This window comes from Pyrus communis, chromosome 3 (assembly GCF_963583255.1).
Source record: "Pyrus communis chromosome 3, drPyrComm1.1, whole genome shotgun sequence".
Classification (NCBI taxonomy): domain Eukaryota; kingdom Viridiplantae; phylum Streptophyta; class Magnoliopsida; order Rosales; family Rosaceae; genus Pyrus; species Pyrus communis.
The window spans coordinates 24,100,332-24,119,927 of record NC_084805.1 but is presented as its reverse complement, the minus strand read 5'-3'; the positions used below and the strand labels follow the sequence as shown (position 1 = coordinate 24,119,927).

The following is a 19,596-nucleotide window of genomic DNA, read 5'->3' as shown; positions in this document are numbered from 1 at the left end:
TCCTCCTCGCTTTCTTCTACCCTCTCTCTCTCTCTCAAAATCCACAAAAACCAACAAATGAGAAGTTGGTCCATTTCATATGCGCGGGGAGTGACCGAAATGACGTTATTGCCCTCGCGGGGATTGTCGCGCAAGTCAACCACGAGGAAGGGTTGGAAAGACGAAATGTCCGGGCGTTTTTGCGTTTTGGGGGGAAAAAAATCCAGAAGTTTCGATGGAACAGAGAGTGGGTCCCGCGTTTTGCAAAAGAGAAAGGGATGAGGAAAAGCGTGAGGAATCTAACGGACGGACTATTTGATTTTGATGGCGTGTTCTGTTTCTTTCCTTCTCGCCAATCGCCATCCCTCTCACTTTTTTTTTTTTTTTTCATTTTTTACGAAACACTGCTTAAAATTCTATTTTTTTTAAAGAATTGTTATTAGTATTCTAAAAATTTTATTCTATATTCATTGTAAATGTATTTTTCTTTTTAATTGTAGAAAATTTGAAGTACCAAATGATATTTTTTTTTTCATTTTTTACGAAACACTGCTTAAAATTCTTTTTTTTTTTAGAGAATTGTTATTAGTATTCTAAAAATTTTATTCTATATTCATTGTAAATGTATTTTTCTTTTTAATTGTAGAAAATTTGAAGTACCAAATGATATTTTTAAAATACTAATAACAATTTCATATTTTTAATTCTTGACATTCAACTTGCGTTTCACTTTCTCTTAGTGTCAAAATTCGTTAATAAATATGTTAAATTATGGGAGATTATATTCACATATCTCAAATTACTTCTTCCACACCCTTTTAATTTTTTAATATTTTAATATTTTTTATCAAGTTTTAGTGGTGTATAGAAAATATTAAAAAATTAAAAGGATGTGGAAGAAATAATTTGAAGTATATGAATATAATTCCTCTAAATTATTTACCGGACACAAATAAAATATAATATTGCTAAGATGTGAGCCACGTGAGAAAAATATTTTAGTTTATTAAATCAGGCAATTAGCAATTATGTAGCAAACATCACAATCATATTGATGTCATGTAAATAGATGTAATTATGGCATTATGGCATTAATCAATCATTATTATTTAATGAATTTTGCAAATCAAACAATTAATGTCACATTCCCGCCTGGGCTCCCACCACATTCCGGCTCGATTCCACCATAAAACGATATTGTCTGCTTTGAGCCCTGATCACGCCTTCATAGTTTTGTTTCTGAGAACTCAGACGAGAATTTCCCAATGGATCACCCATTATGGGATTGTTCTCGCGCGCTACTCGCTTAACTTCGGAGTTTCGATGGAACCTGAACCTTGTGAGCTCTCAAAAGGCCTTGTGCTAGGTAGAGATGAGAATATACATATAAGGCATAGATGATCCACTCCCCTGAGCGATGTTGGATGTTACAATCCACTCCCCTTAGGGGCCCGACATCCTCGTTGGCACACTTCTAGCCAGGGATTGGCTCTGATACCAAATTGTCACATCCTGGTCCGGACCCCCACTACATCCCAAGCTCGACTCCAACATAGCACGAATCATGGGATTGCTCTCGCGTGCTACTCTATTAACTTCAGAGTTCCGATGGAACCCGAAGCTAGTGAGCTCCCAAAAGGTCTCGTGCTAGGTAGAGATGAGAATATACATATAAAGTGAGAATCCACTCCCCTGAATGATGTGAGATGTTACAATTGACATGTCATGCGTGACAAGAAAAAAAAAATCGACAAATTAATACCCTCCTTTAAATCGCTATAAATTTGATCCTACTCTATAATCTATCTATATTATAATCTTATCAGAGTTAAAAGTTAAGGAATTTAAATATGAGTGTCGAGGTTCATATTGTTTAAACCAATTTTAAGATATCAGTAGTAGTTTTTCTTTGGAAACACCTTAACTACTGGCACTAGAAAGCTTGAAAAGGTGATTAGAAATGCTCTCGTGCTTGCTGTCCAGCAAACCTACAAGGATGTCTATATGTTGAAGGAGACTTAAAATTAAATATCCATTGCATTTTTTTGAGATATGTGATACACATTAGCCCTTGAAGACTTTATTGGATGACATATGTTACATGACAATTCTTTCTACCACATTCATAAAAACGTATCTATCGTAAAGCCAATTTTGTCGCACATAAAATTACAAAATATAAAACACCATAGTTGGTTCTTATTTGTAGAATAAAAATGTTATTAATACTAGAAATGTTTTTACTTGGCTCCTTCACAACAATACATGATTGATCTTTACATCGCTATTTTAACGTTCTTGTTTTAGATAAGTCCTTAAGTTGTCATTCCTAGTCTAGGTTCCCCAATGCCCGGACCCACAAATGATCGCCCATGAACCTAGATCTTCTTTGGATCTGGGGAAATATGAGCCTAATGACCAAATGATATGGATCGTTGAAATTTGATCCAACAGCTACAAATAGGAGACATTTCTAAAAGTTATAATAATTGTAGTCCATTAGATCAAATTTCAACGGCCCATATCATTTGATCCTTAGGCTCAGATTTCCCAGATCCGAAGAGGATCTGTGTTCAACGCGCATAATAATCCATATTTTTCTATCGTAAGGATGTAGCTATTTGAGAAAAATAATCAAGGAATCTTATCTGCAGGCGTAAAACCCCCAATGAATATATATTTCTTTGAAGGATCGGCGTTTTGTTTTTTCATTGCAAAAAACGTGTAAGCCAAAACTGGTGTAGCTATCTAAATACGTGTGAGATAGGGAGAGAAGATGTTCTCGGGTTTAGTGTGTTGTGGGTTTAAGTGAGTGGATAAAGTTAGATTAATTAGTTTGTTCTTTAGCTTAAGTTAATTTGGTCACTTTGGTTTGTTCGTCAACAGATGGATTTTTCATTAAAAAATTAAGTGCACAAATACATTAGGGTGCAATTATAATGTCAATTAGCCTTCCAATTATATCTCTGTTTCCCTCCCCCCTCGCTCTTGACACTCTTTTTTTGAAGAAATTTTTCAGTGTTGGGAGTACGAAACAGTGCACAAAGCGTTATAGTATAATTAGTTGAAAAAACCTTTCTTTTCAAATTTCCAACCAATTGTATTATTATATTTGACGTATCGAGCCGTATTCCTGCACACTAAAAAATCTCTCCTATTTTGCACCACACAGAAAAGAAAAAACCATTGTACCTACGCGTGTTCAGCACAACATGGATGTGAGAGAATCCCAACAAAACACACATTAAAGTTTTGTACTTTTTTTTTTCTAATGAATTTTAATTGTCGGTTTCATTGTTTTGTAAGTATGTTATACTTAGAGAAACTCCAGCGGGAGCTCCTGCTTGAGGGACGGGCTCCGGAATAGGGTTGGATTGCCCGAGGGAGGAAGCCCAGCGTTGGCTGGCGAGGGAGCCTGAGCAGGCCTGAGTGCCAGGCCCGTCGATTCGTGCCGGCCCAAGAGCCCGAAGGTAGTCTGACGTGGGCTAACGTTAGGACGACGTCTCCACGCTTTTTGAGGGCCACAAAGACGTGGGTTCCGACGAAACCGACTGTGTCGGTGATGAGAACGGACATGCAGGGCATATCTTGTAAAATTTTTGACCTTTTGTTCTTCTGGGTTCCTCTCTGATGTCTCTTTTTCTTGTTTCTCCAAAACCCACGATTGACAAAATTTGGAACCCGTTTTTCAGTTGGATTGGATTTGAAAATTTGGGTTTTTGATTTTGATATGTAAAAAGAAAGAGATCGAAGAAGAAAGGTAAACAAGTGCAGATTTTATTTGATTTGGGATATTAATATATCTACCCTTTCACTCCCCTGCAAACTCATCTACGCCGCTTCCTCCTCCCGCGACCACCGTCTCCTGCTGCTACTGCAACTTCAAATTCTAGGCTTTCAACCAACCCTTCTTCCATTTCGGCAAGATCCATTGCCGGATTCTCAGGGCTTGGTTCTCCGTCGGCGTCAGATTCGGTTTAACCTTACTCTTCTCCGTCTCCCTCCTCCTCATATGGGAGCTCGGCAGAGCTCTCAATCTCTTCCATGGAAGCTTTTTCGTCCACGGTGATTTCAGTCGTTGTCCACGAATTGGGTCATGCTCTCGCCGCCGCAAGGTCTCTCCTTTTTTCTGTTTCTTTCTTTGTATTATTTTATAAATAAATAAAACACTATTATTTTATTACCTATTGTCAGGGCTATTCAAGTGCAACGGTGGAGATGCAAAAGACAGTTACTGTTCATTAAAGGCAGTTACTGTTCACTGTGTGGAATGAATAGTGAATAACCTGAGGGAAGGACTCCCACGCTGGAGTTGCTCTTAGATAATGCTCCATGCTTCCATCCACCCCTCCACCCAAAAAAACAACACACAGACGCTTTATAATTTTTTCTAATGAATTTTAATTGTCGGTTTCACTGTTTTGTAAGTAAGTTATAATTAGCTAATGCTCCATGGTTCCCCCCACCCACACACACAGAGACACTTCATAATATAATGTACTTAACACAACATCTATAAATAAACAATATCGTATCTAAAAACTCTCGAATTTTTCCATCATTTAATTTATTGTACGAGTAAGTATTATTTGTATAAAACTTTGGCGAATAATATACATAGTACAGAGACTAAATCATTCACAAACACATATGGATCCATGTATATGTACAATGTACGTATACGTTGAAAATGAATGCAGTTTTGAAGTATTTCTAGTGCATGTAGCTAGTGTTTAGGGAGGCGGCCTTGCGGACAACCTTTACCATCATAGCAAACGCATTTGAAAAGTAAGCAGGCTCCGGCAGTCGCACCTTCCCGTTCTGTGCATGCCTTGTTGCAATTTGGACTCCACAAGCATGAACCCTGCCATGTGCTACTATAAGACCAATCACGGCATCCTATAAGCTCGCTATCTGCATTGTGCAAGAAACATACACAGTCATAAGTAAAAGTGAGACATATATTTGCTATTTATCAATACACTTTGAAAGTGAGACATATCAATTATATATTCCACCCGTACTATAACAAGTGAAATTACACACCATATGGCAAGTGGTGTTTCCAATACACGTAAAAACTTATCTATTTTTACCTGCAACTGCAAAGACGATGAACAAAACAAAGAGCACAGAAAGGGAGATTGATTTTGAGGTTTTAGCCATCTTCTTCCTCAACTTTTCAATTAGTAATTAAAATTACAATTGCACGGCACAACTTGTTTGAGTTTTAGGTGCTGTATATATATGCTTCACTTGGAATTGGGGGATCAGTTAGAGCATCCGTAGAAATATTGAGGTCCACTCGTTCCACCGTGTGGGCAGGTAAGCAAACCTATTGTGCACTTTATTTAGGTACAAACAAACATGTACAATTCGATAGAAACAACAACTACAACAGAAATATTGCTAAACAACATTTCTTTTGTAGGTTACAGTTTGAGGCTTGCGTTGTTTGTTATGTTGATGCAGGTATCCAATCTGCCCAAGGTACGTTCTCAAATGATTAAGTCTTTACCATTTTGGATATTGCGATATCTTGGAGGTCCATGATATAGTCTTGGTTGCGAAATATTCGAATCATTCCAAGACTCACCACACTTCACTATGCCACACATGAGACATGGTTGAGAGCACTTGTTGAGCATCTTCGAAGTACCTGATGTTTTCATCCATTGTTGAGTCCTAGTGATGATCTGGGAAGACAACGTCACATGTATCGATTAGACCAATACATGATACATCAATGAAGTCAACGCCAAGACATATTGCATCTACATCACATCAGCAACCCATCAGGAGATTAAAGTCAAGCAATTTGATTCCAAACAATCTTGCCGACCTCTTCACAATGTCATTGCCGAAGGCTATCTTCCAGAAGCTTGTCTGGGAAATTGGTGCGATGCTTGCGATTCTCATTTGGAAGTTTTGTCAAACTCAAGGGAGTATGCAGAAGTATACTCACTTGATCTTAATGTACTCTTTTTCCTACGATCAGAAGCATTTTTCCCACTGGATTTTTGTTACCTAACTAGATTTTAACGAGACACCCATCATGGGATGGTCATACCTTTGTGAGCATTCTACTTTCATCCAAATGGCGTATAGTTTTGACTTAATACATTAGTTTTAACTTAATATAAACTTCTCACGTTTCTCCTTAGTCCATGGGTTTTTCTCTTATACTGAGTTTTACCATAACAAGGTTTTGAGAGTTTTACATTTTTATGCATTCTCTCGTTGATTTGAGACTCACATTCACTAATTGAGTCAACAACTTCATCAACTAAACTTAGTTCATCGTTGAAGACGTGATGCGCCATTTACTTAGTAATATATACACGCTCAAGGGAGAGCGTTGCAGTCCTAATTTAGTTAGGAATGTGATTATGTAAATCCTAGTCAATCTTTATGAGATTCTACCATATGTTTTAGATAGTATCATGTTTAAGTTATAATATCTATTGGATAAGGAATTTACCTTCTTACTACTATAATAAAAGCTCAGTGGGATGAGAAATCATACCTCTGAATTTTCCAAATTCTCTCTATGCTTGCCACACCTCTCTCAATCTCTCTATAACTCGTCAGATAATTAGGCCCTACAACAATATATATATATATATATATATATTGTAATATATGATATTTTGACTATGAAATATATAGGTATTGTAATATATAATATTTTGAGTCATTCATATAACGTTGCGTGATTGGTTTTTTATATCGCAATTTTAACGTTCTTGTTTTAAGTCCTTATATTGTCATCCCTAGTCTTGGTTCCCTTGATGCCCGTGCCCATAATAGATCGCCCCTAATAATCAATATCTTTTTATAGTAAGGATGTACCTACTGAGAATATATTTGTTTGAAGGATCGATGTTTTGTTTCTTCTTTGCAAAAAACATGTAAGGCAAAACTGGTGTAGGTATCTAAATATGTGTGAGATAAGGAGAGTAGATGTTCTAGGGTTTAGCGTGTTGTGGGTTTAAGTGGGTGGGTAAAGTGAGAATAACTAGTTTGTTCTTTAGCTTAGGTTAATTAGGTCATTTTCCATTAACAACCTAAGTGCAAAAATAGGTTAGAGTGCAATTATAATGTCAATTAGCCTTCCAATTATATCTCTGTTTACCTCCCCCCCGGCTCTTGACACTCTATTTTTGAAGAAATTTTTCAGTGTGTCGGGAACCCGACACGTGTACAAAGTGTTGTAGTATAATTAGTTGAAAAAAACTTTCTTTTCAAGTTTCCAATCAATTGTATTATTACATTTGGCGTATCGAGTTGTGTTCCCAGCAGACTAAAAAATCTCTCCTATTTTGGCACCACACAGAGAAGAAAAAATCATTCTGTCTATGCGTGTTCAGTACAACATGAAAGTGAGATAATCTCAACAAAACGCACATTAAAGTTTTGTACTTTTTTTTTCTAATGAATTTTAATTGCCGGATTCATTGTTTAGTGAGTAAGTTATAATTTTTTTCCTAATGAATTTTAATTGTCACATACTTTGTTTACTGAGTAAGTTTTGTACTTTTTTTTTTTTTCCTAATGAATTTTAATTGTCGGATTCATTGTTTAGTGAGTAAGTTATAATTAGCTAATGCTCCATGGTCCCATGCGGCCCCCCCCACCCCCCAAAAAAAAACCAAAATAAACCCACAGACGCTTTATAATATAACATAATGTACATACACAACATCTATAAATAAACAACCCCGTATCTAAAAAGTCTCGAACTTTTACATCATTTAATTTATTATACGAGTAAGCATTATTTGTATATAACTTTGGCGAATAATATACATAGTACAGAGACTAAATTATTCACAAACACATATGGATCCATGTATATACGTTGAAAATGAATGCAGTTTTGGAGTATTCCTAGTGCATGTAGCTAGTGTTCAGGGAGGCGGCCTTGCGGACAACCTTTACCGTCATAGCAAACACATTTGAAAAGTAAGCAGGCTCCAGCAGTCGCACCTTCCCGTTATGTGCGTGCCTTGTTGCAGTTTGGACTCCACAAGCATGAACCCTGCCATGTGCTACTATAAGACCAATCACGGCATCCTATAAGCTCGCTATCTGCATTGTGCAAGAAACATAAACAGTCATAAGTAAAAGATCGAAATAAAAAAGAAAAGAAGTCAATCGATGACCTTTTTCATTACAAGAGATTTTTTGGTGTCCATACAATGTTATTGTTCCACTTAAATGATACCATGTGTATTTGCTATTTATCAGTACACTTTGAAAGTGAGACATATCAACTATGTCTTCCACCCGTACTATAACAATAGGAATTACACACCATATGGCAAGTGGTGTTTTCGATACACGTAAAAACTTGTTTATTCTTACCTGCAACTACAAAGACGATGAACAAAACAAAGAGCACAGAAAGGCAGATTTTTTTTGAGGTTTTAGCCATCTTCTTCCTCAGCTTTTCAATTAGTAATAAAATTTACAATTGCATGGCATAACTTGTTCGAGTTTTAGGGGCTGAATATATATGCTTGACTTGCAAAGGGGGGGGGGGGGATCAATTAGGGCATCTGTAGAAATATTGAGGTCCACTCGTTCCACAGTGTGGCAGGTGAGCAAACCTTATGTGCACCATATTTAGGTACAAATAACATGTACAATTGGATAGAAACAACAACTACAACAGAAACATTGCTAAAACACACATCTTCTCCTCTCATCATGCTTATGCAGGTTAGTTCGTTGGATCTATGTGTCCAGAGCCGGCGGACATTTGGATCTGGACTATTCATTTTAACATTAGTCCATTACATTGGCCCATCTAACACATATTAAAGGTTTGGATCTCTCTCTTTTTAACGATTCGGATCTCTGGGTCCTTGGACTCTAAACACAAAGATTAGGAGACAAACGGTTCAATTTCAAGAGCTTTGGTCATGTCTTTCGTCGTGTTGGGTTCCAAGGACATAGTTCAAGTTCATGATTTCCATGGCACTTTGGAACAGATCATCCATATCAATTTTTGGGCAGTGTTGGCTTGAATGGGCTAGGGGTTAAACCGTTGCCTGAAACTTGGGCTGGGCTGCTTGAGGTTGTGAGAGAGGAATCTCTTCTTGCGAGACTTCTGCATGCAAAAATTGTTGGCACTTGTTTCATTACAGCTGAAACTTATACGGCTTTGTGCCTGACTTTCACAAGATTACAAGAAGTTGAATCATGAAAAGTTGAAAACTCGTATAAAATACGTTGACGTGCTATAGCAAATGTATTTTTTCTAGAAATTTATCATTTACTCCGTTGCTCCTTTTTGTTTTTTAGTTTCAAGAGTCGGGGCCACATATTTTGAATTTTTAGATCTCTCTTAGCTCTTAATATATTTGTTTAGACTTTTACAAGTAACGTGGGTTAAGGCGTGATGGTTGGGATAGGAGGTTTCGTTGGTGTTAATATTATCGACGTATTTTAGTAGTGGAATAATAAGCACCACTGCATCAGCTTGCATCAGGCCGGCAGATAATTGCAACTTCCAAGCCGCGGGGGTGGAGATGCCCATGCCCAGCTGGACCTCTCTCTCTCTCTCTCTCTCTCTCTCTCTCTCTCTCCCTCCATCCATCGCTCCCCATATATATTATATATCCCGCTTGCATTTGATTGAATTTGCATGCATGCATGTGAGCCAAATTATACAAAGGGGGTGGGGTGGACGACAGGTGAATGCATAAAGGGAAAAACAAATAAATGACGAGAAAGTAGAAGGGAGGGAAGAACCAGGATCTTGTTGGTCATTTATTATAGGTTAATAGAATGGGAGGTTTTGAAGGCAGCAGTTGAGATAGCTACCTAAAACATAAAGCATAAATTAAATACATGTTAATCTTGTGAGGTGTTACAGTAATTTAGTTTTTTATTGCAGTTGATGTTATTACCCTAAGTTAAATATATTAAAGGAAGAGTATTTAGTATTACGGTCTAGTGATAGTTCTCTTTTCTTGTAAGTGAGAGGTTTTAGGTTCGATTCTTGTCAAATGCGTATTTAAACCACATTATTGCTAGCCCATTGTGTGGCTTAATCCATCCCCTCCCTCTTAGTGTAGATAATATCGACTAGACCAAAACATGATACATAACGAAGTCAAGGCCAATACATATTGCATCTACATCACATCAGTAAAGCGAGATGAGATTGAAGTTAATCAATCCAATTCCAGACAATCTTGTTGACTTCTTCACGACGTCACTGTTGGAAATTATATATTATAATATAAAATATTGTAATATGTAATTTTAATAATTAAATAAAAAATAGTGTTAACCATATTTCTTAGAAAGGTTATGTTATTTAGGTGCATTCCCTTGTCAAATGATGTATACTTATAGATGAAAAGTTACATCTCTTTAACAAGAAGTACTTGGGTGCTATATAAACTCATGAAACCATCATCATTAAGATACAAAATTAGAGTTAATTTTTACTCTTGAGAAATAGGTTTTCCCCACTTTGTTTCTCAAATGCTTCGTGTGTCAAATTCCGAGTCGTGTCTTGAGAGTATGGAATATATAAAGTTCGCTAGAGTCCGAAGATTGAAGTGCTTTGACTTCGGATTATAGATTGCTGAATCCTGGGAGATGGACGTCTACCAAACTACAAGCACAAGAGTAGGGGCGAAATTCTATTTTTAGGACATTGCATTTATGCAAGCCTCAATCTCCAAGTTTGTCAGTTTTTCTAACTTTATTATCTCTAGTTGTTTATATTAACCTCATACATAATTGATGTTGTGAATTTCTGTATGATTATTATTATTAGAATTCTTGTGTTATTTTCATATTTTCTAATATTGCTCCAACAGTCACTGTCGAAGTCTACTTTCCAAAAGCTTGTCCAAGGAATTGGTACGTGTAACTATTTGTTTGTGATGCTTGTAGTTCTCATTTGGAAGTTTTGTCAAACTCATGGGAGTATCCAGAAGTAAACTCAGTTGATCTTAATGCACAATTTTTCCTAACTATGTTTTAACGAGGCACCCATCCTGGGATGGTCATACCCAACTGAGCATTCTGCTTTCATCTTAAAGACGTATAGTTTTGAATTAATACAAACATCTCGCGTTTCTCCTTAGTCTATGGGTTTTTCTCACATTATGGGTTTTACCATAACGAAGTTTTGTGAGTTTTACATTTTTATGCATTCTTCCATTGGTTTGAGACGCGCATTCGCTCATTGTGTCGACGACTTCATCATCTGAACTAACTTCATCGTTGAAGACCTGATGCCTCATTTACTTAGTAATATTTACACACTCAAGGGGAAGTGTTGCAATCCTAATTTAGTTAGAAATGTAATTATGTAAATCCTAGTAAGTCCTTATTCGATTCTACCATATGTTTTAGATAGCACCCTATTTAAGTTGTAAAAGCTACTAGGTAAGGAAGTTACCTTCCCACTTATATAAATAAAGGCACAATGAGATGAGAAATCATACCTCTAAATTCTCCCAATTCTTTCTATGCTTGCCACACCTCTCTCAATCTCTCTATAATTCGTCAATTATAATAGGTCTAATGAATTTTAATTGTCGGATTCATAGTTTTTAAATTAAGTTATAATTAGATAATGCTCCATGATTCCATGCCACACCCCGCTACTTCCACAACATCTACAAATAAACAACATCTTATGTAAAAACTCTCGAACTTTTGCATCATTTAATTTATTATACGAGTAAGTGTTATTTGTATGAAACTTTGGCGAATAATATACATAGTACAGAGACTGAATCATTCACAAACACATATATGGATCCATGTTTACGTACGTATACATTGAAAATGAACGCAGTTTTGGAGTATTCCTAGTGCATGTAGTTAGTGTTCAGGGAGGCGGCCTTGCGGACAACCTTTACCATCATAGCAAACGCATTTGAAAAGTAAGCAGGCTCCAGCAGTCGCACCTTCCCGTTCTGTGCATGCCTTGTTGCAATTTGGACTCCACAAGCATGAACCCTTCCATGTGCTACTATACGACCAATCACGGCATCCTATAAGCTCACTATCTGCCTTGTGCAAGAAACATATACAGTCATAAGTAAAAGATCAAAATGAAAAAGAAAAGAGGTCAATCGGTGACCTTTTTATAATTACTAGAGATTTTTTGGTGTCCACATAACGTTACTGTTCCACTCAAATTATAACACATTTATTTGCTATTTATTAATACACTTTAAAAGTGAGACATATCAGATATTCCACCCGTATTATAAGAGGCAGAATTACACACCCCATGGCAATTAGTGTTTCCAACACATTTAAAGACTTGTCTTTTCTTACCTGCAACTGCAAAGACGATGAACAAAACTAAGAGCACAGAAGGGCAGATTGACATTGAGGTTTTAGCCATCTTCTTCCTCAGTTTTTCAATTAGTAATTAAAATTACAATTGCATGGCACAACTTGTTCGCGTTTAAGGTGCTATATATATGCTTGACTTGCGAAGTGGGGATCAGTTAGGGCATCTGTACAAATATTGAGGTCCAGTCGTTCCACCATGTGGGCAGGTAAGCAAACCTTATGTGCACCATATTTAGGTACAAATAACAACATGTACAATTGGATAGAAACAATAACTACAACAAAAACATTGCTAAAACACACATCTTCTCAGCTCATCATGCGTACGCAGGTAAGTTCGTTGGATTTATGCGTCCAGAGCCTACGTACTTTTAGATCCGGACTACTCATTTTAAATCATGCGGTTTTCATTAGTTCATCCCACTGAGTCATCTTATACAAATTAAGAGTTCGGATCTCTCTGTCTTTTCAACAACGTGAATCTATAAGTCCTTGGATTCCAGACAAAGATCCGGAGAGGATCGGTTCAATTTCAAGAGCTCCGGTCATGTCTTTGGTCGTGTTGGGTTCCAAGGTAATAGTTAAAGTTCATGATTTCCATGGTACTTTGGAACAGATCATCTATATCAATATTTGGGCAGTATGGGCTCGATGACCCAGATCATCTTCTAACACCCTTTTGTGAATGGGCTAGGGTTAATCCGTTGCCTGGAACTTGGGCTAGGCTGCTTGTACTTGAGAGAGAGGAATCTCTTCTTATGAGACTTCTCCATGCAAATATTTTTGGCACTTGTTTCATTACAGTTGAAACTTTTATTGCTTCGTGTCTCTTACTTTCACAGGATTACAAAAAGTTAAATCATGAAAAGTTAGAAAACTCACATAAAATATATTGATCTATTGCCACTTAGTATTACGGTTTGATGATATTTTTCTTCATTTATAAGTGAGAGGTCTTAGGTTCGATTTTCGCCAAAGACGAAGTTGAATCGCATTGTTATGGCAAGCCCATTATAAGGTTCGAGACTATAAGATTTAGACTACTCTCCTACCCCTTAGTGTTTTTGTGATACATTTGTAGATGGTGTTAGTTACCCATAGAAATTGGTCTGAATTGGGCCATAGAGAAGGGGTTCTGCACTTTAGGCGGTAATCAGTGTGCTGCCAAGACCATCAAGAATGTGCCCATGATAAAACATTTTACCACTAGTTTGAAAACATCTTCACCACACAAATTCCTAGATGGAACATTTATTAACCTCACCCTTCTTCCCCTTAGAGCTTATGGCTCGGACTCCTCCCCCCACCTCCTTAACATAAATAATTTTGTTTGTTAAAAAAAAAAAAAAAAAAATTATCCACGTATTTTAGTAGTGGAATAATAAGCACTACTGCATCAGCATGCATCAGGTTGCATTTGCATGCATGCATGTGAGCCAAATTATAGAAAGGGCGTGGGGTGGGCGACGGGTGAATGCATGAAGGGAAAACAAATAAATGACGAGAAAGTAGAAGGGAGGGAAGAACCAGGATCTTGTTGGTCATTTATTATTGGTTAATAGAATAGGAGGTTTTGAAGGCAGCAGTTGAGTTAGCTACCTAAAACATAAAGCATAAATTAAATACATGTTAGTCTTGTGATGTGTTATAGTATTTTAGTTTTTGGTAACTGTCGATGTTACGACTCTAATATAAAGGATGAGAGATGATTTTATATTAAAAAGAAAGAGATAATTTGAACCCAAAACATGTTAATTAGGTTAAAAATGAATGCCCATAGTAGCATATGTAGTCACTTGAACTAATCGCTTTTGTTTTCTATAATTTTGAAATATGACTTGATCGACCATCCCATGTGCCTTGCTAGAATATTTTTATTTTTATTATTTTTTAATATGCCTCGTGAAAATTATTTAATGGTGTTTATACAAACGTGAATTTTAATGCACATAATATATATATATATATTGAGTTTCCCTTTCATTCCTAACATATATCGATTAGAAAAGATAATATGGCGGAGTTGATTCAAATGAACTTTATATATATATATATATATATATATATATATATTGAGTTTCCCTTTCATTCCTAACATATATCGATTAGAAAAGATAATATGGCGGAGTTGATTCAAATGAACTTTATTAATAAAAATACTTAGCACATTTGTTCATACAAACAGGGACGGAGCTAGTCTGTTTTTTTAATTGGTGGCGAATTTAACCTCCAGTTGCATTTGAGGAAAAGAAATTCATTATAGTACAATTTCTTCTATAATTTTATTGTTTTTCTGTTTTTTATCAAATTTTATTGAGTCAACTTGTAGATATTTTTTCACAATGATAGCTTATTATACATATTATTAAAAAAATTTAACCAATCAATTAAAGTACTTGAATACCATAAGTTCAAGTTCGGTTCATTGTGGTTTGTTTCCTCTCTACAAATTAAACTTCAGTGGTGGTAGTTGTCCCTAATGAACCTTAGTTGCAGCTGTCCTTACATACAAATGATATTAAGAAGGGGGGATTTGAACTTAAAATCTCTAATGAGAGAAGTCAATATATACGTTTTTTCCCATAATTTTAACCAGCTAAGTTGTAAGCTCTTGCAGCAATTCTTTTCCCGACCAGTTAGGCTTTTTAGTCTCGTGATTAACCTTTGCTAATTGGTTGTGTTTATTTTAGTTAATCACGACCTCCATCCATGTTACTCCTGAGCCCCACAAGCAATTTCACAAATAGATGACAGCTAAACAAAATAAACAAGGACAAATAAAGATTTGATATGTAAATGTATGATTTGTCAAATTATTAGAGACGGGTTAAATGTCTACTTTCAACAACATCGATGTTATTCTAAATTTGTTAATCACCACACGCACAATCCATCAGGTATGAGGTTTTATCACAAAATGACTCAGTATTGGTGGAGCCAAGGAGATTCACCTTACACACAGGGCCAAATGACCCACCATCATTGCACGAGGCCAAGGGGACTCACCTATTACGTGACAGTACAAGTATGCTCTCTGGCTCTGATATTATGTCAAATTATCAAAGAGACTGGTCAAATGCCCACTTCCAATAACATCAATATTGTCCCCAATTTGTTCTATCATCTGCACAATCCGTCAAGTATGAGATTTTCTCACAAATATTAGTTTGAGTAGAATTCAGATATCTAAGCTCTTTGTTTTTAGAGATACAACCGATGTCACATATTTCAAGATGATTGATCACCAACGACCTTTGCTAGAGATTTGGAAAACCCTCCACCAATTTCTTTGAACTTGTTTAATTGTGTGGGTCAACACATTCAACAATACGAAAGCGTTGGAAGACAAATGCATCCACATGGTATAACTCAAAAGTCCCGTCGTAAGCATTACAACAGACATACCTTTCCCAGGTCCCAACTCACAAGAGGTCTCCCTCCCCCGGCTCCCCATGCTTTTCTTGGCTTCTTAGTAAACACAAATTACATGTATAAAATAGTAGAGTTTATAATTCTTTTCTTGTTTTCCCCAATGGTTTTTCTATTTTGTTTTATACTTCCCGAATTTTCTTAGAAAATTAATACAAAGTCCATCACGAAACACTTAGACAACTTTCTTTATCATTAAGGACATCTTTTTATTGTTAATGGCACTTTTTTAATTATTAAGGACATTTTTTTGTTAATTTAAAACCCTCATAAAGTGTGACTTTCGTTTAGTTTTTTTTTTTTATCCTTACAATACATAAAGTATCCTTAATAACAAGAAAAGCTGTCTAAGTGTTTTTCAATAAAAAAAACATTTGGTGAAGGATTTTTTATTAGTTCTCCCAAATTTTATACGATTGGAGGACAATCTCACCATTCATATTTGTAGAAAAAAAATCGTAAAATAAGTTTGCAATATGTGTAATTACATACAAATCATAACGACATCAAATAATCTTTATACTATGTACGTTAAAAAACTCAAACTTGAAATATAATTATTCATAACTGCTGAATGTTACATAATCACTTTTCTTCTTAGTATATAGAACTATAATTGCGGTTTGGATGTGCAATATATGTCACAAAATAGAACAATGTATGAGAATAAATGATGTTTTTAACAACTACACTATTATGAGATTTTTCTTGTAGATAATATGTTAATAAACTAAATTTTGTAAATTAAATAATAAAATTATTAATTAACATGATTATTTTTTATTTATAGCTATTTGACATACAAAATGTAATCTTAAAAATTTAGTTTATGCATTACTCGTTTTCTATTTACTAAGATACGTTGCAGAGGCTCAGAGGAATAAGAGTTTCATTTGTCCGTCCTATTTTACCTTGCCTGATTAGACAGTTTGTCTACATTGCTCATCTCTGAGAGGTCCTTGTCATTGCCCATTTGGCCTTTTTCTTGCCTTTTCCCAACAACATCATTCTGTCACGGACCTGGCTTCTTTCACCTCGCATTTCTTATATACTTTCATTTTTTTCAATTTTATGTAATTAAGTAATGTTAATATTTTATATTAATTTTTTTATAAAGATAATAAGATAAAAAATAATAATAATAAAAAATATTAATATAATTTAACCGTGATCGAATAAATAAAATAGGATAAAAATGTATGAAAAATGAGAAGCAGAGAAGTCGGATCCTTCTGTGACACACAAGATTCTTGCCCTACTTTCATCTCCATTATTTTATTTCCCTTCTTGAAGCATCTCTCCTCTTTCAATTTTATTTTTTATTTTTTATTTTTGTTGTTGTTGTTTTTCCACCTTTACTAACTCTGTTTTATTTAATTAAAAATATGATGTTATCATGAGAATGATGGGCTGGCATGCGTTTTTTGGATAACAGGAATTCAGGCTTTTTTTTTTTTTTTTTTTTTTGTTTCTCTGTATTTCCTTGACACATGTTCATCTTCTTCTTATGTGGTGTCTTCTGCTTTCTGGGTTGTCATTGGATTCTTATGAAATCATAACCCAATTGTGTTTTTGGAATTCTTTGTTGTTGGGTTTTGAGTTTCAGGCTTTCAAACTCCAAATATGTGAGTTTTATGCAGTCTCTCTCTCTCCCTGCGTCCGTCTTTTTTGTTTGTTTTATTATAGCAACATCTGCAGGTCTCCTGCAGGCTTTAGAATTTAGGATTATATGTTGTTTTGTTCTGTGAATTATGGGGTATAAAGGACACACCTTTTAACAGTTTTGTGATTGAATTTTTATTGCAGTGGGACAACCATATCACATGCTTGCCTTTCTCGGAGCCTTCTACTTCTGAATTTGGAATCTGGGTTCGATTGGAAGATTGCTTCTTTCTACAAATTCCGGATTAATTTTGTGAATAATTGGTAAGTTTTCTTCTCACAATTCACATACAATCCTTATAGAATTTGATTCTGGTCATATAATTTGTATATATTTGTTGGGTTTATGTAGATTTTATGTGTCCTGCACGTATTTGAATTCAACTGTTGCAACAACTCTGCATAAAAAGCCTCGAATTTCATACGATGGAATGATTGTTCTTCTGGTTTTGTGCAAATTGTCTCTGAATTGAAAAGGGTTCATGCTGATTTTTTGGTGCCGGATGAATTTTTATGTTCTTGGGATGATTTGAAATTCTGGGATTTCTGGATTGAATAGGGTTTGCTAATATTAAATGGACGTGCCTCCTTACTGTAAGAATTTCAAAGTTCTCGGTTGCCATTTGAATTCGTTCGCATGCAAATGTGTTGTTTTAGCTGTGACTGCTCTGGTAATTAGAGCTGTTCTGCTTCCTACATTCTCCATCTTTGATGGAACTGAACAGGACAACTTGGTATTCATCGGTAATCTCTCGTTGTCATTCGGTCAGAAATCTGGGATCCGAAAAGATAAGTTCCTGGAGGTTCCTCAAATCGTTTGGGGACTAAACAACCAGAAAATAGCGTTTGCAAGAGCTTGTCTGACCGCAAGGCTTCTGAACCGGACGCTTTTGATGCCTAGCTTGAGTGCTTCCCTGTTTTACAAGGAAGTTGAGCTCTTGGAGCCGATTTCCTTCGATAAGGTGTTCCAGTTCAAGAAGTTTAATTCTCTCTGTAATGGATTCGTTCAATTGGGTGAACTTTCAGATGTTAGAAACCGAACCGGAGCATTTGAGCTTCAGAAAGGAAGCGGAAGGAGGTGGACTCCCGAGAGGGACATGGATCAGTTGAAACAGCATAATGAGGATCCATACAATGAGTACGAAGTGATTCGAATCGTAGGAAAGAATCCGTTTCTGTGGCACGATCATTGGTCCGTGAAGGACTATGCGAAAATCTTTGAGTGCATGGTTTTGGTTGATGAGATAATGAATGAAGCGGATAAAGTTGTGTCACGGATTAGAGAGATAGGAGCAGCACAAGTAAGTAGTCAGAAAGAGTTTGCGCAAGTTGGCATTAGCCCGGCAGAGAATTCTCTCGTGCAGCCGGTGCCTTATGTGGCTGTACATATGAGGATAGAGATAGATTGGATGATTCATTGTAAGAAGCTAGAGCAAAGATCAAACATAACCCAAATTTGTAGTAGCAAGGAGGAGATCATGGAAAGAGTAGGCAACATTGTTGGCCTCAAAACGCCTGTCGTTGTTTATCTAGCTATATCTGATAGTCTTCTTCATGATCCGTCTATTCTAAACGGCTGGAAAGTAGGCCTGATTCCTTTCGAGAAGAAGAAATTGGGCGTCGAAGGAAATTACAAGAAGTTCTCTTATCTCATTCAGTCTGCAATCGACTACGAAGTGTGTTTAAGGGCTGATGTCTTTGTGGGAAACAGTTTCTCAACATTTTCGAATCTTATAGTTCTGGATCGAACGCAGAAGCTCATTAGGGCGGGCGTCACAAGCTCGTGTGGTGTGGATGTAAGGTGGCCTTCTTATGCATACAACATATTAGGGGAATCCAAAGGCCCTCGAAGATGGATGACAAATATGTCTGGCTCAAGTCTTCAAGCAATTAGCTATGGCTCCAACGACATCTCCTGTCGAGTCTGACGATCAGTTTTTCAGCCAATGGATATACTCAATGCTCCGCCGCGTAATCCAAATTATTTCTTCCCTCCGGCGTAAATTTGTTGGTATAGTTTCTCAGATTTTCTTTTTCCTTTTGTAGAGAAAATTAGTAGCAGAGAATGTTGAAGTAGCACCAAATTATATTATTGATGTAAATTTCAAAATTTAGTTTTATATGTAGTTTTCAGGCGATTGATTTTTTTTTTTTTTCCTTCAATCTCGATGGAATGTAAGTAATTTT

The 19,596-nt window shown here is 36.1% G+C and overlaps 1 protein-coding gene across 1 annotated transcript; it reads left to right on the top strand.

The window, feature by feature from the left end:
* The first annotated feature begins 16,936 nt into the window (after window positions 1–16,936).
* On the top strand, window positions 16,937–19,596 carry LOC137729286 (O-fucosyltransferase 23-like). The gene is made up of 3 exons (XM_068468164.1): window positions 16,937–17,372; window positions 17,554–17,673; window positions 17,762–19,596. The coding sequence occupies exon 3, from the start codon at window positions 17,985–17,987 to the stop codon at window positions 19,335–19,337; it is 1,353 nt and encodes a 450-aa protein (XP_068324265.1). The 5' UTR covers window positions 16,937–17,372; window positions 17,554–17,673; window positions 17,762–17,984; the 3' UTR covers window positions 19,338–19,596.

Excerpts from the sequence above, each read along its gene's own strand:
- LOC137729286 (XM_068468164.1), top strand. The coding sequence starts at position 17,985 with ATGGACGTGCCTCCTTACTGTAAGAATTTCAAAGTTCTCGGTTGCCAT.